This window comes from Cajanus cajan, chromosome 8, assembly GCF_000230855.2.
Source record: "Cajanus cajan strain Asha chromosome 8, NIPB_CcT2T_4, whole genome shotgun sequence".
NCBI lineage: Eukaryota > Viridiplantae > Streptophyta > Magnoliopsida > Fabales > Fabaceae > Cajanus > Cajanus cajan.
The window spans coordinates 16,422,037-16,444,976 of NC_138524.1; the positions used below are offsets into that span (position 1 = coordinate 16,422,037).

General features: G+C 29.7%; 1 protein-coding gene across 6 annotated transcripts; it reads right to left on the minus strand.

The window, feature by feature from the left end:
* Positions 1 to 10,845: 10,845 nt before the first annotated feature.
* Positions 10,846 to 22,563, minus strand: LOC109807890 (TMV resistance protein N). Of its 6 annotated transcripts, none has more exons than XR_014428665.1 (6): positions 15,811 to 16,710; positions 14,395 to 15,505; positions 14,009 to 14,290; positions 12,894 to 13,832; positions 11,678 to 11,817; positions 10,846 to 11,107 (listed from the first exon to the last, which is right to left on the minus strand). XR_014428665.1 is itself a non-coding variant. In XM_029273352.2 (6 exons), the coding sequence occupies exons 2-6, from the start codon at positions 16,302 to 16,304 to the stop codon at positions 12,268 to 12,270; spliced, it is 3,357 nt and encodes a 1,118-aa protein (XP_029129185.1). In that variant the 5' UTR covers positions 16,305 to 16,318; positions 22,351 to 22,563; the 3' UTR covers positions 11,952 to 12,267. The 6 variants fall into 6 exon arrangements, 3 of the variants coding, with proteins under 3 accessions (XP_029129185.1, XP_029129184.1, XP_029129183.1); XR_014428664.1 differs by having other exon boundaries at positions 11,661 to 11,817; positions 15,811 to 16,709; XR_014428663.1 differs by lacking the exon at positions 10,846 to 11,107 and adding an exon at positions 11,998 to 12,798 and having other exon boundaries at positions 11,662 to 11,817; positions 15,811 to 16,709.
* Between the last annotated feature and the right edge of the window lie 377 nt (positions 22,564 to 22,940).

Sequence of the window (22,940 nt, forward strand, 5' to 3'; positions counted from 1 at the left end):
GGCAAGGTTTTGATGTTGTGGTGAAGAAATATGGGAATTGTTTGGTAAATGAATAGGATCTAGAACTGTCAAAATTAAGAATGATACATAGCAGAAATTCTTCAGCTGTGAAGCACAACTACTGATGGAAGCATCACAGTGAGGAACTTGATATAGACCTGTGTATTGCCTAGAATTAGTTGAAAGGGAACTCTGCACTGGCAATCTAGCATGACTGTTTCTTTTGGTTGTAATTTACCAGAGGATGGTACAATTTTTTATCCTCTTTATGTAACTTGAAACAAAATCAGTGAATTTTATGTCTAGTATGCTCTTTGTTAGTGTAGAGTTGTATGATGCACCAATCATGTTTTATTCTAGTCATTTTACTTTGACAGCTGGAAGAGTAACTTTTAAAAAAAATACTCCTCGTTCGGTCAATTTAATAATCTCGGGACATAAAATCAAGGAACAAGATTTCAGACCAAGTGGAAAGGAAGTGAGAAAAAAAAAATAATAATAAAAGTGTGTTGATATTAGCTTTTAACAATGTCTAAAAGTAAATCCAACTTGACTGCATCGAAAGCAAAATGGAAATCACGAATGTGAAATAAAGAAAAACGCAATTATGAGAAGGCTTCCAAGAAAAAACGCCAAAACCGCATTATAGTGTTTCTCTTGTTTATATCCTGAAACAAAATTGTCCTTGCTTTGCAACCTTGTTTCAAATGCTATGCATTTGTTTTGACAATAATTATTTTGATTAGAATCTTCATTAGTTTTCTTATTCTCTATTAATTTTTTCTTTCTAATTTATGCAATTTTAATTCCTTTACAACAAGCACAATCATTTTGCTTCTTTCAAATTCCGAGGTGAGCAATTTTTTTTGTCTTATTACATTTCGTGAAATTTATTAAATTTCAATTTCCGTTTTTCTTGGTTTTAAACCTAATACAAAGGGTTACATTACCTATGATCTCAAAAATAGATCCATCACAGTTTTTAGACTTGTGGTGTTTTATGAAGATTGTTTTCCTTATATATCAAGGATAATTCTTCTAATCCTTTGTTTGTTTTTCCTACACCTGATAAACCCAATTACCAATTTAGTGTTTCATGATAATGCCATCGTTTGATGCACAGTAGAATTCAAATTCACAATGATATTAAAGTTAGTAGCGACTCTGATTGATTACATATAGAAGAAATGCTCTTGGTCATCGTTTCTTTTTATATTATTTAAAAAGTGTAAATTAGCTATATTTTTGGCCCTTAACTCCCTTCTAGTTTTTTAATTTGTGTTTGTATATTATTTGACTGATTTTACTTGTAATTCTACAGAATGATGAGATATTGTCTGCTTTGGGCTAAGCTGTCACGATTTTGCTTTTGATCATCATCCCAAAGGCTTCTCAATCATTGGAATATGTATATACTTTATAAATTGTTATTTTTCTTCTTATTTTATCAATGTGAGACTTGTTTGTATCCCAACATTTTCATACGAGTGGTCGTTCACACAACTTGAAATAAATCTTGGCAAAATGGAGAAAAGATGCTTCCAAACTCTCATGGGAAAACACTATCAAATTGTTGCACAATCAGTTTTCACATCCTGCATCTGTAGGGCCCTTTTGTTGGTAAGCATATCATTCTTTTTCTTTTCTTTTATATGTTTCTATGGTACTTTTGTTGGTTATTATTCAAGTTATATTACTCATGATAGCAAGAATAGATTTTTAAAAACGATTCCTTGTATTTGTCAATGTAATAACGAGGGCATCAAACCAAAAAATAAGATTGTAGACTAACTAGAAAGGAAATGAAGGGAAATATATTTGAAGTTTGACTTGCCTTTTATGCATTTCAAGTCTTATATACTTATAATAAATACAATCTGTTTCATATTTTCATCCAAACAGTCATTAGTCATTACCCTGTGCTCTGATATTGGAGGGCTTGACTAGTCTCAAGGATTTTGATAATAGGAAAACAAAATGGATTATTTGCTGTAATGTTTTGAAAACTAAATTGAAGATTGAACAGATAAGGCAAATCGGACTAAAAACATGTTGAAGTATCTACTTTTATTATTAATTAAGAAACCCAATTAATTCTATATACATATATTTATTCAGAATTTTCAATTTTTGTGCTAGAAAACTGTTATTATTCACTGATTTCCTTTAAAGTTGCCAACTAGTAACTTTTTTCATCCCTTTTGGGAGACACTGAGCTAAAAATTGATATCACCTTATGAAACTATCAAGAGTTTATAAATTATTCCAAAATTTCTCATTCTGTACACTTAAACCTCAAAACGTTAAAATTGATCTCTCTGGTTCTGTAAAAATACAGCACGGATGCAATAGATTCGAAAGACAAATTCTTCCTGTTATATTTATGTATATATGCTATGCCAGATATTTATAGCATGAAAATTGCATTTGAATTTAATACTTTGTTTCTATATATATTTTTTCAATGCTGGTAGATGTAGCATTTTATTTTACATTAACAAAGTTAGTGTTCCCTTCCAGCATTATATCAATAATTATGTTTGACCCGCGCGATGCGCGGATTCATGTATAAATATATAAAATATAATTTTAAAATATTAAAAATATTTTAAAAATCATTACATGAAATTATAAAATTAAGTAATTGTAAAATATTATGTATTGAAATAAGAAGAATATAAAGTTTATATGTAAAAAAATTATAGCAAAAAATATGATATAATTACATCTACTTTACATATGAGTGTATGAAGTGAATTAATAATGTCTTAAATGAAACATGAGATATATAATAATGATTTAATTTTTATGTTAAAGTAATATTATTTTATTATACAATATATGAATCCAATTGTGACAAATTTAGTCACGAAACTTGTTCTTTTGTCATTGATATATTGTAAATTGTGACAAATTGAATTTTTAGTGTAAAATCAATTTCATAATCAACTTTTTAACATAGGATTTTGATCAAATTGAACTAATAATCTTGAAGTATTGTAAACAAAAGACTAATGAATGAGTCATTTTTTTAAAATTAATTATAAAGAAAAATTATTATTTCAATGTTTAATTGATCTATAAATATCAGTTGCTAGAACTATTTTAAAAATTTTATGATGTATATATATTTTTTTTGTAAAATATGATTGAAATTTAAATATCATTTGTTGTTTCAACGTTAATAAAAATACAAAATGAATTTAGAGATGAAAATATTAAATAAATAAAATTAATATAAACTTTGTTAAAAATAATTGAATGTGAGAGATTATTTTGCATTGTATGATATTTACTGCTAGCTAGTGAGTATTTGTTAAAATATTGAAATGAATTTTAAACATCAAAATATTTAAATTAGGTTATATATATATATATATATATATATATATATATATATATATATAAAAGATTGAAATTATTATATTTATAACTATTGAATAAAGATTTTAACTTGATCACTTTGTAAGGAATGTTTTGGGTAGATTTATATAACTTTGCTATTCTAAATTTTACTATTTTGGGGGTGGAGGTGGAGACCTACATCCAAATTTGTTGGCCGAGTTAAAATGTGGGTAGTAGAATTTGTTTGTCTCGTGGCATAACTCAATTTTGAAAAATATTAACCTTGTATCTGCAAGATCTAAGAATAGCATCAAATTGCAACTTAGCAATACAACCTCCTAAAATACCATTTACAATTGTTTTTCAATCTAATTCAAAGATAACATGCTGAATACTAAATCTGTCAACCAGTTAATTGCCTGAAAAAAGGGCCAAAGCCTCTACCTCCACAACTGGAATCATACCCTTAGAACACTGTTTTTGCAAGTGGGAAGGGTCCTCTGTCATTTCTCAAGCACATGCCCAAACCAAATGATGGAAATGTGCAATCAAGATATAGATCCAGACAAATTAGAAAGCTGATAGATTTTTCTCAACTTTTAAAAACATTGAAGAATATGTAGGTTTTTGATCTAAAAGTGTTCATCTAAATTTATTATTAATTAATTAATTATTTTTATTAATCGGGGAAAGCATTTCGTGCTTCTAAATTTTTTTAATTTTTAAAAAATTAAAGAAAGATAGCTTAATAGGTGGTTATTCACACATCATAAGATTTTTTTCCTTAGTAATTGAAGGTTTAATTTAATTGTAGACTAAAAAGTGGAGAGAAAAATTTACATAGAATGTAACTCCTTTATTATAGACTAAGCATAGAAAAAGAGTTATTTAGTGCCTCTTGAATTTTTAAAAGAGCACAAATAAAATATATAAAAAGAGTAAGTAGTTATTGAAATAGGTTTTAGGAAGTTTCTCATCTTGTTAGAATTTTTAAAAAATAAAACAATAAAGTGAATATTATCGAAAGAGTATAAGCAAGTTATCAATCCCATGGAAGAATAAATTATTTATTAAAATAAATCTTAATTTTTAATTTTTTTCTAAATAATTGAAGGTATAATGGTCCAAAAGTGGAAAATAAGGTTGTAAAGAGTAGTATTCCATTTATATAATAGTACAATCCAAAGGAAAAATAGACATTTTGTGCATCTTAATATTTTATTTAGAAAAATAACATAAAAGATAATGCAATAGGTATTTCTTAAAAGGTTAAATTATATTTTTTGTTCTTTATTTTCTTTGTTTTATTCATTTTGATCATTTATCTTTTAATATATGTTTATTGTGTTTCTTTATCTCTTTAAAAATTTGGACCAATTTGGTCGATTATTTTCAATTTTGATACATGATTTTGAATTACTTTTTGACTCATTCAAGACTTAAAATTTGTTTTATTAGATTCATTTATATGAAAATTATTAAACACAATTAAAGTTCACATAAAAAAATATTACTGACATAGTCAAAATTGCATTAATAACTCCAAAAGACAATTGAAAATTCAAAATAACTATAATTTCATATTATTTTCTAGTTATTTACGAGACATATTTTTTACATATTTTCTAGTTATGTGTATTATTTTGAATTATGAGGGTGTTAATTTTATAATATATTTTTATTATCAAAATGAGTTTTTCAATAATTATTGGCTATTATTATATTAGTATGTAAATATTATAAAGTTTTTTTTTATATTTTAATGTTTTGTTTTATTATTAGTAAGGGAAGGAAAAGTGAACCTAGTTTAGAATATTTTACTGAAGAGTTAAGGGTTAATTAAGTTTTAAAAAAAATAAGAGTTTAGCGGTTTTCTTTTTAAGCTTTTTCACTTTTTGTTTTACGCTCTCAAGACCGTGGGAGATCAGTTTCGAAGGCTTGTGCCTTTTGCCCAACGCTAATCAAGGTAAGGAAGGAGTGAGTATTCTTGCTATAAGGCATGGGATAATTGTTGAGTAGTGGGTTGGTCCTAACCTGTTATTTTGTTGTATGTGTTATATGAGGGAAGATCTCAATTTGTATTTGTTTATGATTTGTTTCCTCCCACATGATTCTTTTACTCTTATATTGTTATTAATTGTGTTTATGCATGACCAATTTCATGTATTGAGTCTATTTGAGCTGCCTAAGTTTCTATGAGAACCTTAAGAGCATGCATTTGGGGGTTAATTAAGGTGTGATTAGTTAGTAAAAGTATGTAATTCTATGTAATTTGTGCCTTATAGATGTATAATGTGACTATTTTGGAGTGTTTTACCAGTTGAATGGATAAATGCATGTTTATGTTTTGGTTCATAAATTGAATGTTTTGTGTTTTTGCATATTTGAATTTTTGGTGATGGTGTCAAGTGCTATCATGTCTGAGAGAAAAGTTGTTCTCTATGTCATTTAAGTCAGGTGTGAGTTGGGTCTCACCAAGCGTGCAGTGGGAGCTCTAGGAAGCTCCTTGTAGCTATCTCGTAAAGCGCAATACAAATCTCATCGGGTATGAACCACCCCAAGAGCTATGAGTATCTTTTGGGCGCAGGTTGGTTGCTGCTAGGTGCCATCCATGCCTGATGCTTGTTCTTGTGAGCATAAACATGAATGGTGTGATCGATTCTATACCTTGATGAGTATGACTTGAACATGAATGGTGTGATTGATTCTATACCTTGATGGGTATGACTTGAACATGAATGGTATTGTTGTGAATGATTGAGTAATGCAAATGGTATGTGAATGACAAATTGTATGTATGATAAATCGTTGAGTATGCACATTGAATGATAACATGATATTGAGTCTATGTGACATGCATCATATGCGCGCAAATTGACAAATTGTTAAATCGTTATGTATATGCATTTCCCATATTTGTGAATGGTAGCACATGCATGCAAATCGAAATTCGTGTCTATTGCATCTCATACTTGCATGTGAGTGTACTTGTCTCTTGGGACTCATAATATGATATGTATTTATGAATGAGCTATTGTGTTTTGATAATGTTAATCATGTGTTTTTGCAATGAAGGATATGTTGAGAGTGTTTAGCTATCTATCTTTTGTTTGATGCCATGAGCTAGATTGAGAAGTTTTTCACACTACAAAAAAAAAGACAATTTAGCCACCAAAATTAGCGACCGATTTTTTTCCGTCGCTAATAGCGACATAATTAGCGACTGAATCTGATTTGGTTGCAAATTTTATTTAGCGACCGAATTTTTAGTGGCAAATAATCGGTCGCTAAATCGGTCGCTAAAATAATAAAACATTATTATTTATAATAACTTTAGCGACTAAATTAAAATCGGTCACTAAAAAAATAAAAAAAAATTAATATTTATAATAATTTTAGCGACCAAATTAAAATTGGTCGCTAAAAATTTATTTATTTTTCTCTAGCTTGAGAAATTTATTTATTTTTCTCTTGAGAAATTTATTTCTCTTTTACCATGCTTAATATTTTATTACATTATTAGATAATATGAAAATACATAATTTATTGTGCTTTCCAATTTTGTTAAGATAAATAAACTTCTTGTCATAAATCTTATTTTATTTTCATTAATATTTTCAAAATTAACTTAAACATCTAGTTCAACTGATATAAACACGTTAGTTCCATTAAATTAAAAATAATTGGCTTATATAAGGATTAATAAAAATTTATCAAACAAATCTAAAATTGATAAAATATAATTATTATTCCATTAGTTTAATAAATAAAAATTATAAAATAAATTATATATATAAATATATACACCAATAACACATGAGATCAATTACTTAAAAGACGTTATACCATTTATCTTTGATTATGCTCGTACTACTTTGGGTATATATTGCTTCTTTGAGGAAACATGATTTTATTATTATATATGAATATGATCCTACCATGGAAAACTGATTCAATAACAACCATACTTTGAAATATTTTTATTTTGTTTAATGTTAAATTAATTTTTAATATAAAAATATTTATTTAAAATATATCTAATTATACATATATATTTTAAAATTATATTAATTAAATATGTATATAATAGTTTATCTTAAAAATCAATTCATTTAGATATTATAAAATATTTTATTTTAAACATCAATTAAATAATACCTTGCTACTTATAATTTATTTAAATATTTATAAATGAATATTACATTAACTCCATTGATTATTTTAATCCTTGTCTTTAATTTTATTATATATAAAAATTATTTACCTAATATATTTTGAAATTATTTTCATGAATCTTATTTTATTTCAATTGTTATTTTAAAAGTTAGGCTTAATCATTCAATTCAACTGATATAATCGTGCTAGTTTCATTGTTTAAAAACAATTGACTTATACAAAAATTAGTAAGAATTTGTGAAACAATTATAAAATGAAATATTTTTTAGTAATTTAAAAAAATTATTATCCTTTGATTTTAATTTACTCATAGATATTCATAGTATTTAACTTATGATATATACACCTCCTTTTAATTACAATTACACCTGCTTTGTTTAAAAAGGCTAAAATTGCTGACAATAGAGCTTGAATCCACACACATACTTACGTGGAGAAAATCTTAAGTCTTTCCCCTTAACTAATTGGGCAAACCATCCGCTGGTTCTTTTTGATCAGTTTTGAATACATCACAATGTGTTTCCTTGCTTTTTTCTCTATCAAATAGAATACGTGACTGTTTTAACGGAGTTTTTTTTATTCGCATTTATTTTAAAGTTTCATGTTGAAATAAAATTCCAACACAAATTAACATATTTTATAACTAATATCTGGTTTTAAACATGATATGAAAATATTATGATATAACTTGATAAGATTTTAAATTAGTATTTTATTAATGGTTGATAATTAAAAAATAAAACAAGGATAAATATATTTTTTAAATTTTATATCTTAGATTTAAGATGAATAAATATATTAAGTTAATTAATAATTTATTTAAAATGTTAAAATTTAATTTATAAAAATAATATTTTAAAAGAGAAGTGTTATAATAACACAGGTGTAACTTTTACTAAGTATTACATCGCTCAATAACTTTATATTAAATGTGAATTTTATAAATTCAACCGTTAGATTGAAAGTTTTTTCCTCTTAGATCATATAAACAAAATTTTATATGAATTCAACATGATTTGATATTTCATTCTTGTAAAATAAAATTGACGTAACATATACATTTCAAAATATATTAAAATATGAGCACTTTGATTACCTTCAAGTTGTTGTTCAATTTTAACAAAACTTGATATAAAAATATAAAGTGATATGAACTTTCAATTTAATGGTTGGATTTACAAAATTCACATTTAATATAAAGTTATTGAATAATGTAATACTTAGTAAAAGTTATATCAGTGTTATTATAACCCTTCTCATTTTAAAATATAAAAATTATTATTTAAATTTTTAAATTTATAATATATAATTTAAATTGTATCATAATATTAATTTTAAATAGAAATAATAGTAGATTGTTAATTATAAAAGTAAGTATATATAAATAAAGATTAATTAAATATAATATAATAATTATTATTAGTAATATAATTATTAAATATATTATTATATTTTTATAACGGTTCGGATACACCGAAATGAGAGGGATCCAAAGATAGTATAAGTATGAGATTGTATATTTGAGGATGACTTAAATGAATTAATTTGAACTACATATACTGACAATATGCATATGCCTTTCTGTAGCTTATCTCATAAGAACTCCACAGTTAAGCGTGCTTGACTTGGAGTAATATAGGGATGGGTGACCTTCTGGGAAGTTTCTCAAAAATTGTGTAATTAAGGAAAAAACATGCTGAAAAGTGAAGTATTGTGAAATAGAATCCTTGAAAGGCCAAATATGAGTATTTCGTAGCGATCGAATTTGCAACGTCTATAAAATTTAATAATTTAAAAAATAAATTTTTAGCGACCGATTTATTCGGTCACTAATTTGGTCCCCATACACATCAGCGACCAAAATCATTGCAACCATTTTGCGACCAAAATTTTCGGTCGCTAAACCAAAATTTTAGCGACCGAAAATTTTTTGGTCGCTATATAGCTTTGCGACTAGGGTTTTTGCAACTACTTAAATTCGGTCGCTAAGGCAAATAGCGACCGATTTTAGCAATTTAGCGACCAATTTTGGTGGTCGCTAAATCCAATTTTTTTTGTAGTGTCATTCCCTTTGTTTTTATGCTGTTGTTATGTAGTTTGTAACACCCCAAAATTATTAAAAGGATATTTTGATTAATTAAAAGAAATTTTATAAAATATTTTGGAGACTTTTAATTATGAGTGTTTTAATAAAATGTTTAAGAAATTATTTTGTATAATATTTATGAGAGAAATGTATATTTTTATGATATTTTGTTATAGAAAGTATTAGAGAAAATATATATTTTAACTGTTTCTGTAATTAAAAGTATTTTATAAAATATGGGTTTTATGTTAATTCCTGGCTCCTGCACACAAGAAAAAGGTAGGAGCTACACACCTGAACAAATTTTATCATCCATGACAAAATCATGCTAGAGCAGTGTTCCCTCTCAACTAATTTTGTGCAATTGAAAATATTTAATCTCACGTCAAAAGGAAGTGTTATGATTGGCCATAGTGGTAAATAAGTTTTTGAGTGCAAGTCAGTTCGTGAAGAGAGCTGAAAGTGTACTTGTGTTCGGATCAAAATCTGCAACAGATTCAAAATATAGCGACTGCATTTGCTTTGTCTATTCAATCTTCAATTTAGTTTCCAAAATTGAAGCAAATAGTGTTCGGTAATGTATTTTTTTTCCTATTCGTTCGTTATGAATCAAAATCCTTGAAAGCCATCAAATATCAGAGCATAGAGCAATGATCTTTTGGATCAAAATACGAAAGACTTGAATGCATTAGAAAAATATACTGTAAACTCTATGATTTGAATATATTTTACTATTGATAGTTATTGGAAACAGAACATAGAAGATAGGTGTATGATTAAAATAATATAACAGGTGAAATTAAAAATCTGCAAATTCCCACATACGAAACAGGTCAAAAACTGATTTGATATATTTGAGTTATGAAGTTAGTTTTACACACATTGAAAATGCTACAAGTGTTTAAATACTAAAACTAGTCATTTAGTAAAGCTAAAAATAAATTAAGACTAAATTAACAAACAAACATTATTTGTCTATACAATTTACTTTTTTCCTAAACACAAATAACTTTTAACGAAATTTATAAATTAAATAAAAAATTGTAAAGACTTTAAAATATTTTATTTTGACAATTAGAAAAATTTCAATAGCCAACAATATTTTAACATACTTCTATCAATTTTTAGATGATTGTCTTCGAAAAGGATAAAAGACATTTATTCTATCAATTTTAATATACTTCTATCAATTTCACAGTCATCAACAAATGCTACGGAAGAAATTAGAAGTTATTAACTTCAAAGAAAATTAAAGAATATGATACGGGTTTGTATTCTTGTATTCAAAACATTTATGTATTTAGTCATAAATTTAACTTAATGAATCAAACAAACATTGATATAGTGGTCTTCTTGTCAGTCTTTCATCCTGTTCTCATAATGTTGCAACAGAGAGAGTGTTGGGCAATGTCACTTCATTCTTTTTTATTTTTACTTTTCTTTGAAACTGTAAAGCCCTCACATGTTAGACCACAGGGGAAAATCTGCCTGGATCAAAATCTGCAACAGATTGAATTTTTGTTAAGTACACAACACATGAAAGAAGAAAACAAAAATATGGCAACTTCAAGCATCAAAATATTATCCAGAAGCATTTGCCTTGTCTGTTCAATCTTCAATTTAGTTTTCAAATCACTATAGCAAATAATGCATTTGGTTTTTCCATTCTTTTATTATGAATCAAAATCATTGAATCTAGTCAATCCCTCAAAAATCAGAGGACAGGACAATGACTGTTTGGATCAAAATATGAAATATGAAATAGATTCTATTTGTTTCAAGTATATAAGACTTAAATGCATAAAAGGCAAGTCAAACTTCAAATATATTTTCCCTCATTTTCTTTCCAATTAGTCTACAATCTTATTCCTTTGTTTGATGTCCTCATTATTACATTGACATATACAGGCCTACAGGGAATCGTTTTTTTAAACTCTATGCCAACCAACAGAAGTATAATAATATTATATGTCAATATAAAAAAAGATTAGAAATTGTATCAATTAACCTCTGGTAAACATTACAATCAAAAGAAAAAGAACCATATGATTACCAACAGAAGGATCCTACAGGTTCAAGAGGTGGAAATTGATTATGCAACAACTTGATTCTGTTTTCCAATGAGAATTTGGAGCATCCTTTCTCCATTTGCCAAAGAGTCATCTTAATAAGTTGAGTGAAAGGACACTCATGAAAATGTTAAGTACCACCTAAGAGTCACAAGTAAAATTGGTCAAATAGAGTTAACACAAGAATTTACTTGTTGTGAGATTCATAAATTTAGAAACCAAATAATATGCAATGACAAACTAAAAATGAAAAGGGATTATTTAGGAAATTATGATAGCGACAAAAGAGCTACATTATATTTTTAATTAAAAATAGAATACCATGAACATGATCATTTCTTCTATCATGAGTTTATTCAAACAAAGTAGCACTAATTTTAACATTAGTGGAGCTTTCATAGAAAAGATTGGACTGCACATCCCTGAAGTCATTGTGAATTTGAATTCTACTGTGCATCTTTGTTTGATGTAATGCTGCAAATCTTGCATCCATATTCAATTATGCCTCCAATCCTTCTATATGATGAAAGTGTAGCTGAAATGAAGTTGCTACTTGTTCTCTTCAATTGCCAAAAAGTTGTGCTTCCAAGCTCACTGGCTGCATATCATTGTCAAGTTTGATACTTGTAAGTCCTTCTCATATACCCAACGATACCCATATTTCTTCACGTCAAAACTCCAAATGTCACCGTCCGACTTCTCGAGTATGAGAAATTGCAATTGCAAATGTTCATACTTGGTTGACCAAATATGGCCTCCACTTCGAACATTGGTTGACCAAATATAGCCTTCACTTGGAACATAAAACCACCACAAGTGATCTTCCGTAATTCGATCTTCAGCCCAAAGAAAGGGAACAAAAATGCTATGATAAAGTGAGCGTATATTTGGAGTTCGAGGAGCTTTTCTTCGAGAAGGAGGTCCAAATACTACACAACAAGCAAGAGCAATGCAATTATTGCCTTTCTGCATAAGGGGAGATTCATCTATGGTTATTAAACTGCCCATGCCTTCGTGATGATTGTTGAACCAATTAGGTATTTCACTTCCTCCAATAATACTTGAAATGCGCCGAGGATACAAAAAGGGTGGAGGAAACGGAAGTTTGTATTGGTAGTGACGCTAGTAGTAGTACCGCAGACAGAGCTACGTGTTAGTACCTGGTTCCCACACACACACACACAAAGAAAAAGAGAGAAAGGAAGGAGTGGACACACCTCAAGTAGAATTTGTAGTGTCCATGATAAAGCCATGCTAGTGCAACGTTCCAATTCAATTAATTCTGGACAACCAAAAGTAATTAATCCTGCTTCCATGTAAGTTAGAAATGTCTCCAATGCCCATGGCTTTTTTTTTGTATTAAAAGAGTGTTTAAGTATTCTTTTAGATGACAGGTCAGTTCGTGAAGGAAGCTCAGGCAAATATTTCAACTGCCTACAATACTTTAAATTTAAAAGTTGCAGCTTGGAAAGCTCCTTGAGGCTAGGCAGTGTGGAAAAATTGTTTCCCTTTAAATTTAGGATTTCTAAGAAATGTAAATTTCCAATAGCATCAGGTATTTCAACTAAATTGCAGAAACTTAGATGAAGTTGAAGCATACAACCAAGTGTAGGCGAGGGAGGCAACAACCGACTAACTGAACCTGTACGTACTCTAGAATGCAACAAATGCTCTTCATTTGTTGAGTGCGAACAAATCGGAGATTCATCTATACAAAGCTTCTTCATTTGCTCTTCATTCCTTGATATATTTAACAATTTTTGACAGCCAGAGAGATTCAAATATTCTAGAGAATTTAGGCACAATATGCTATCGGGTAAGCTTACTAGATTTTTACACCCACTCAAATCTAAATGGGTAAGCTTTTGCATAAAACCAATGGATATATTAAACTCCTTGAGTTGTATACATCCTCGAAGATTTAGTCTTTCAAGATTTAGGTTCTCTCTTAATTCTGTTATCTTGATAAGACTTGTACATTCTTCTAAATTCAAAAAAGTCAACTTTCTTAGAAGACCAATGGATGGATGAAGCTGCCTCAATTTTTCGCATCCACTCAAATTCAACAACCTAAGATTGAAGGCCTCCCCAAGATCTGGTACCTTCATTAGGCTTTTGGATTCAGATAGATCCAAATGTTTCAAATTGGGTAGAGACTGCAGTAAAGGGACAATAGTTGGAAACAAAGTTAATAATGACATTCAGAATTTATTTTCTTTCTTTAGTTAATATGAGAAAAAGTAAATAACATAAGAGAGTTTGTATTTTTAGTTGATTATTGGAAAGAAGAAAAAAAACAAAAATAAAAAAGCTAGATTCACAATCTACACACCTTTCTATCTTTCCACAGTTGTTTGATATTGCTCCTACATAGAGACAACTTAACAAGGTTGTTCGGTTGAAAACTCGGAGGCAAACTCTTAAAAGGATATTCTTTCCATTCAAGATATCCTAACTCATTAGAAAGATGATCGAGGCTTCCACAAAAGTCCATAAATTGAAGTTTGAGAAACTTAAGTTTACTTATTTTTGATAGAGCATCAGCCCTCATTGTTGTTTCATCAAACTTCACTATACAACCTTCAATAGCAATGACCTCAAGATTTTCAGATTCCTATAATAATGTAAATAGGGAAGAAAATGTTAGATCTTTGGGAGCATTTAAAGATTGTAGAAAAATGACAACCTAACACTTTAAAAACTCAAATAATATTTTACCATATTATCTGACATAACTTTGTGAAGATCTTGGTAATCCCACAACCTACTCCACTTTCTTGGTTCCTTAGGTGATTTTTCTCGAACAATACACCTTCCCAAATCTATCAACAAGTTGTGCATAAAAATACACCCATACTCAATGGTTATGAGCGATTTGTCAACAAGAACACGTAGACCATATTCAGGATGAAATCCACGAAAAACTAGAATCTCCAACACATGTTTCTCTTTAAACTCATTTAAGAAGCAAGAAATATCTAGAAATATCTCCTTGTCTAGGTTATCCAAGTTATCAAAACTTAATCGCAGGACATCCATAACATTTGCACTTTTATTTTCTCCAAGCCTAGCCAATGCACTTTTCCACTGTGAGATATTTCTACCAAACAAAGATGAGCCCAATACTTGAATTGCCAAAGGATGGCCTTGAACATGTGATAGTGCATCATTTGTCATCTCTTCATAATCACTCATAATATCATTACCTTTGAAAGCATATTTGTAAAATAATTGAATAGCATCTTCGTCATTTAACGGTTGGACTTGATAAACATCATCTGCTCCATGTGTTCTCAATATATGTTCATCCCTAGAAATTATGATAATTCTAGTCCCTCCACCTAAGCATTCACGTAATAGAGTCTCCCTATTCCCTGTAAACATATTTAGTTGCCTATCTTGATCAACATTATCTAGAACAATAAGTGCCCTTGCATGGCGTAACCTTGTCCATACTAAGTATGTTCCATCAGAAGCATTAGAAATCTTAAGATTCTTTTCTTTTAGACATTGAGAAAGTATCTCTTTTTGTACACCTATAGTGCTAGAATCTTGATAAATTTTGCTCACATCAATAAAACAACAAAAATCATATTGATGAGAGATTCTTTCATATAAAGATTGAGCAATAGTTGTTTTTCCTATTCCGCCCATCCCAGTAACTCCAATAACTCGAACATCATTAATCGACTCCAAACACAATATCTTTAATAATTTTTTAACACGAGATTCCATCCCAACTAAATTATCTTTTGAAAGACTTGAAAATTTATGACCCAGAATGTTTGTTATCTTTTGAATAATTTCTTCAATCACTACATATTGTGGCCTGAAATTTGAAAAAAAAAATGAAGAATGTCAAATTAACACATTGAGAACCAAATAGAGGAAATGAAAATATCAGAGTTATTCTTCCCTTTTTAAATGCTAATTACATTTAACACGTATTTGTTTATAAAAAAAATCTACATGTTACCAATTCAACCTATCTCAACCTTATTTTAGAAAGGGTTAGTAAAAACAAGAAAACGAAGTGATAATGTAATGGTGAATATATGCACATGCATATAAGGTAGGGTGTGTATAGGTAATAAATGAAGATCCAACATCATGAAATGAGAGAAGATTAATTACTTGTTTCGGATATCCCAGCCAGAGAGATTGGACACTCGTGTGAGAGCTTCTCTCCATCTCTGAACTTCCTCTGTCTTCTCTTTATCTTCATGTTTGGAAAAGGCTTTTTCATAACATCCGCTTTGTTTTCGAACCTCTGAAGGATCAACATCATAAAATATAGGAAGGACAGGCCTTTGTGAAGTTTGAATGCAATTGCATATGTGTGCTAATTCACGCAAGCACCAAGTGGAGGAAGCATAGTTGTTGGAGAAGACCACAATGAAAATGCGAGACCCTTCAATGGCTTGTAGTAACTCGGGTGCTATTGATTCACCTTTGGGGAGATGTGTATCATCTTTGAAGGCCTCAATGCCATTTCTACTGAGATCACGACAGAGAAAAGAAGTGAAGTTGTTGCGTGTGTCTTCACCACGGAAGCTCACAAACACATCATATGTCCTCATCGGATGAGATGAAGAGGAGCTGCATTGGATGATGGCATTGGAAGCCATTGCAATTGTCAAACCTGTAGAGAATGAAAGATGTGTATTAGAATTTGTGTAAAGATGCGAATGCAAAAGCAAGAACAGGTGACTCTGGATACAAATAAAGGGTGGACAGTGAAGAAATACAAGGTTTGAGGGTTAAATGAAGTTGGTTGATTATGTATTTAGGCGAATATCTCTTGCAAACAAGAGAAATTCTTCTTGGCAGGTTCTACCAAGTTTCTCACACTTTGCACTCAGATTCAGACGAAATTAAGTTGCAATTGTCACTATGGCATGAAGTCCAAGTTGGGTCCTCATATTTTTACTTAATCATAAAGCTAGTATGAAAACACTATTTTTCCACTGAAACGTGTCTTGTGCTTTGGGCATTCTAGACTGTTGTTATTGATTTGCCAAAACGTATTCGTGTTACAATAATTATGGTTATCTATAGTTTCTCCTCTTCATTATGTAACCAGAAGCAATTGAAATTATTGGCAAATGCAATGATTTGCATTAATTAGTATTACTGCCAAGGTGTAAAGCAAGAACAATTACTGTTTCAGGATTCAAAGAAAGTGTGGTAGTGATGTTGATGCTGTGGTAATATTTGAAGGAAGACAATGTAATTAAAATAAAAGCCCCTAATTCGGAAGAAATTAAGTTGCAATAATTTTCACTTTTCCATGACATCCATGTTGCTTCCGGTGCAGTGAAGTTGGCTTCAGTTTTCCACTTTATTAAAAAGCTAATTTCAACACATTTTAGTTTTCTATTGCCCTGTTTTCTCCACCTAAGAGAATAAGATAATTATTCATATAATACTGGAAGGTTATAAAAAAAATTATTTATGCTCATTACAATGTAAGATGTGAGATAAAGATGTACCATCTCACTACTTATAATTTTTTTACATAAATTTGTTACATCTACCTGCATTCAAATATTAAAGAAACACAGTATTCAATTCACAAAAAAACACAGTATTTAAAATGCTATGTGAATAATCTTATGTCTAATGAGTATTAATTTTGGTTCACAAATAGTTACCAGTGTCGTGATGTTATTTAACTGTTACACGTCTTAAATATACATGTGAAAAAAAATATTATAAATTACACAAACTAATATGAACACACGATTTTTCCACTGAAGCGTGTCTGGTGAGAGCATTATTCCTAACTTTACAGCTAGGACAGGCAGTAAAGAATAATAAAAGCCTCTAATTGTGGCTTTGGATTTTTACTTTTATTTTGTGGAAAGATTCTTTACTTGATTTCTCATAATTGTGTTTAACAAACACATTGATGACTTTCCTTTTGCTTTGGGTGTAGTCAAGTTGGGTTTACTTTAAGACTTCATTCAAAGCTAATATGAACACTTTTTTCCCTTGTTTCGTTTCTTCTGCAAAAGCAGGGATTTCTTTTAAAAAATATGGAATAGTTACAAAATAGTCTCCGAAGCAGCACGGTCCTTGCTAGAAAAAATATGAGTATTCTACTTCTAATTGTTGAGATACAAACAAATCTCACATCGATAAAATAAGATAAAAAATAACAACTTATATAACACAAACAAACATATACTTAAATGATAAAGAGTAGTGACAGATCTAGAAATCTTAAATAGTGGCGGCAATATTTAAATACATAAATTTGTCAAAATATAAAATAAAATTTCTATAAAGACAAATACATATCATAATTGTTATGTACGAGTTTTATTCATAGTTAGAACACATTAAATAATTTGTTCATTTTCAGTAATATCAAAAATCCCTCTATATATACAAGTAACTAAAAGCAATATAATTTTAACTAATGTAATGTTCATAACATATAATGTTTCTTCTAAACATAAAAATAGTTTGAGTAAATAAAAATTAAAATACTAAATTTTCATTGAAAATAAAAAATAGTTCAAATAAAGTAATATAAAAATAATAACTTTAAATACACTAACCTCAAAGATATCTCTTTAAATGTATAGTTTAACTATTCAAACAAGGAGTAGAGATGGAAGAAGAAGTTTGTTTTTTTTCTTTTTCTCTCCAATTTCACAATTTTACACTTTAAAATATGTTAAAGGTAGAGGAGAATCTCAAAATACGAAAAAGAATTGAAAAAAGTACAAATAAAATAGGAAAAAAATATAAAATATTCAAAAAGAGATTAATAACAACTTATGTTTTTTTTATACTTAAAATACATACATTATTAATTTATAATTTTTTTATCTTGATTTACAATTTAAATGCATAACAACTTTTTTTTTTCTTCTAAAATATGTAATTTGTTGTTAATTTTTGTAACATATTAAAATATTTTTTTAAAAATCTTCCTTCTCACACAAAGATAACTGCAGCAAGATTCAAATTAAATTTTAATATTGTAACTTTTTTAGTTTTTTTTCTTCTGTTTTTAGATTTTAAGTGAAGATAATATAATATTATATATATTATTGAAAAAAATTGAAAAGTTAGTGGGGGCAACTGCCCCCACAAGCTAATACATGCATCCGTGAATGATAGAGAGACCATTTGGGTGATGACCAAAAGCAAAACAGTGAAGGCTTAGGTACAAAACGGATAATATCTCATCATTATGGAGTATACTTATGTAATAACCTTATAAAAATAACACTTATAAAATAATCCCCTCAAATAAATATCATAAAATAATCCCAACACCAATATAATCTATTACATACTTAAAGCCAACATAAATAAATCATTATTTATGTCAACTAGTCATGAAAATATGATAGACCATTAATTCAAAGGTGGCTTATGATTCGATCTAAAATTAAGGTTTGTAGACACTCAATTTCGTCCGGAGGCACACAAACAAGGAAATGGACCTCCGTTGTGAAGGGAAGGAGCTCCCGAAGCAGGCAAGCAACAAGACAGGACATCAGAAGGCCTAAAGGCCAAATAAGGTAGTTTTAGTAGCTCGGAACGGGCTATGCCAAAATCGGAATGGGCCGTTCCGAACCCCGGAACGGGCCGTTCCAATATCAGAACAAGTCGTTCCAACGTGACTAAAGCACCAAAAGAGTCCTAGGCTGGAACGGGGCGTTCCAATACCAGAACGGGTCATTCCAAACAAGTCAAATTTGGAACGGGCCGTTCTGGAGAGGGCAACTTTGTGTTAATTTCCACTCTGGAATGGACCGTTCCATTTTAAGAACAAGTCGTTCCAAAGTTTGTAATTTGCACATAACGAATGGCCTAGAACGGGGCGTTCTGAATCCGGAATGGGCTGTTCTAGCCCCCTTCTGATTCTTATAAATAGAAGCCTCGGGCACAGTTCCCAGGGCGGCCAGAGAAATTTTGAATAAGACTCTTTTGAGCACGAAAATTCTCTAGATCTTTCCCCTCTATTGTATTTTTTGAGATTTGTGTCACATCTCTATCTTCTCTCTCCCTCCTATTGTATTTCTTTAGATTTGTACCAAAAGGAATATACTTCTTATATATGATGTGGATGATCGACAACCAATTTTCCTTCACTTGTTTATATCATGTAATTGGTCACAGACACTAGTAGAAAATAAGTATATTACGTCACCCCTTTTACGTCGGAAATACGAAAATCCGACGTAAAAAAAATGCGGTGGCATTTTTGTAATTTTTGCGAACTTTTTTACGTCGCACCTGGTAAGGTCCGACGTAAAAAGTCCAATCTACGTCGCACCTTCCCAGGTGCGACGTAAAAAGTCCAATCTACGTCGCACCTTCCCAGGTGCGACGTAAATTTACGTCGCACCTTCCCAGGTGCGACGTAAATTTACGTCGCACCCTACCAGGTCCGACGTAAAAAAGACGCAAATTTGAATAAGAGAGCGCGAGGCACACCGCGCGCATTCACTTTTCATTTTTTTCTCTGTAAACCCTCTTCCTCTTCGTTGTGTAAATCCCTCCGCCTCCTACTCCTTCGGTCCTTCCTTCCTTATAATTTTTCTATCATTCAGTCTCCGTTCATACGACAAAAACAAGCAGTTTGTGTTCATACGACTAAATGTGTATTTTGAACTTATTATGTGTGTTTCTTTATATATTTTGAGTAGGAACAACCAGTGGCTGAAGCCAAGCCTGAGGAGAACAGAGAAGAGAAGCGATTCTGGGAAGAAAAGCGATTCTGGGAGGAAAACGCAGAAGAAAAGCGATTTCTGGGAAGCAGAACGGGCCGTTCTGCAAGGAGAACGGCCCGTTCTGCAAGGAGAACGGCCCGTCCTCCAAGCAGTATAGGCCGTTCTCCAAACAGAATGCCCCCGTTCTGCAAGGAGAACGGGCCGTTCTCCAAGCAGAACGGGCCGTTCTGCTGCATTATTTTTCTTTTTTTTTTTAAAATTTTTACGATTTTTTACGTCGGACCTGGGTATGTCCGACGTAAATTTACGTCGGTTTTTGACCCCCGACGTAAATTTTACGTCTCCCGCTTCTACGTCGGACGTTTCCCTGACGTAAAAACCCCTAAATAACCGACGTAAAAAGGGTCTTTTGTACTAGTGAGAGCTTAAATTTTGGACCTTAAATTCATTTCATTTTTCTAACATAAATAAACCAATATTAGATAAACTTTATAAGCATAAACACGAGAGAGCTTCTCTTTACTGTCCCATTTTTTCCCAATAGACTTTCCGGCTTTAGTAACTATTTTTTCAATAATTTTTTTTCAAACGTACTTTTAATAATAGATAAATGTTTCAGAATTCAGTTTCCAGAATATATTAAATACATTCTAAAACTAAATTCACTTTATGTGGTTGAATAAGAAATTTTAGAAATTGAAAATTTCTTAAATTTGAATTACTTTAATTTTAATTTTTATTATTCTTTAAAAGTTTTTTTTAAATAAATCAATTAAAATTTATTAAATTTTAATTTAGATATGGTAATTTGATTTTCATTATGAATAAAATTGATTTTAAATATAATATATATATATATATATATATATATATATATAACCTACATATATTGAAATTTTAAGATTAAAATTTATAATAATAAATGTTAGTCAATTTTTAAAATATTTAATATTTTTAAAATTAATATTAGATAATATTAATAATTAAAAATTATTAATATTTTTTATGTGGATTTGGAAGGAGAGATGATAAAGGTAGGAGAAAAAACAAGAGAGAGAAAGAAAAATTATACAATAGAAAGAGGGAGAGATGAAGAGAAAAGAGAAATGAGGGGAGAGAGAGGGGAAAAAAAGAGATAAAAATTAGAAAGAGAAGAAAGAAAAGAATTTGGGAGAGAAAAAAAAAGGAAAAAGGAGAGAGAAACAAAAGAAAACATAAGAGATAAAAGATATATAAATAAAATAAAATAAAAAAATAAATAAATAATTTCAAATTCTTATTTGCTTTTGAAAGAATTTAAAGATTTTTTACAAATGATTGCATTTCAATTTTTTTAAAAATTATCCATTTAAACAACACATTTCATTTCAAAATATTTAAAATTCTTAAAAAAAACAAATAAATTATTTCATTTAAATTTCTTATTCTAACACACTATAAGAGAAAAAGTGAAAAGCCTTCTTCATATCCGAAAGGCACCTTTCCAAGCCACAAATGAAAGGCTATAATATGGGATACAATTAGCCTATAAGATGAGAACCCAAAAGTACCATTTAGCTCGGCTACAGGCCTATTCTAAATCAAGTAGGACCACCCTCAATATAATTAATTGGAACCAACATCTTCTATGATAATCAATAGGTTAAGTAAATATTAAATCAGGTGCATCACCCTTTGTGAAGCATAAAGTGAGCAGATCTATGATATCCTGCTGCCAAAAGTGCCTGATACATTCTACAACCATACAAATAATTAGTTAACAGCCACACCCATGAGGCAGAGATGAATTTGGATCATCCGATAGTTATTGATTATAAGATTAAATTTGAACCATTAGATATATCTAATAGTTATTAATGTTGTTAGAGAGAGGCTGAAAAGATAATATTGCAGGAGAGGATCCAAATTTGGTAGAGATAGATACTAAATAAAAACTCATACAAGGTTAGGGAAAAGCAGGGAGAGGCTTACAACTTACCTCAAGTAACTTTTTACATTGTAAGGAAAACCAGAAACCTCGTATTCTCTCCAAATCAAGCAAGCATTATTCAAATCTCCGGCATTCGCACAAGCACTTAGAAGAAAATCAAGACACTGTCGTGAAGAAAAGCAAGTCTAGGCCAATCTGTAAATGAGTGGACTCGGATGCTGCATGGAAGAAGAAGTTTGAGCGAGCGTTAAGTTTTCATAGAACTGCCTAGTTACGATTTTCTTTTTTGAATGTAAGTTCTTTAATTCTTTTATTTTTATATTTAAAATTATTGTAATAAAAATAAAAATATATTTTAATTAAGTTATCCACGAGGTGACATAAAGGATAAATAAATATTTAACTATTATGGCAATTTAAAATTACCAAAAATTTAATTATTTTGTAGGAGTTAAATTAACTCCTAGAATTGATGATTATATTTCGTCATTTAGTTATCCCTCACCACCTATTGACTTCCTTCATTTCTCATCTCCTAAAATTGCGATAGTCGCTCTTCTGTTGCATCTATTAGCCTTTGCCACCTTCCCATCCTATAAATCCTCAAAATACTTCCTAGTCATAGCTTCTCTGTTGAA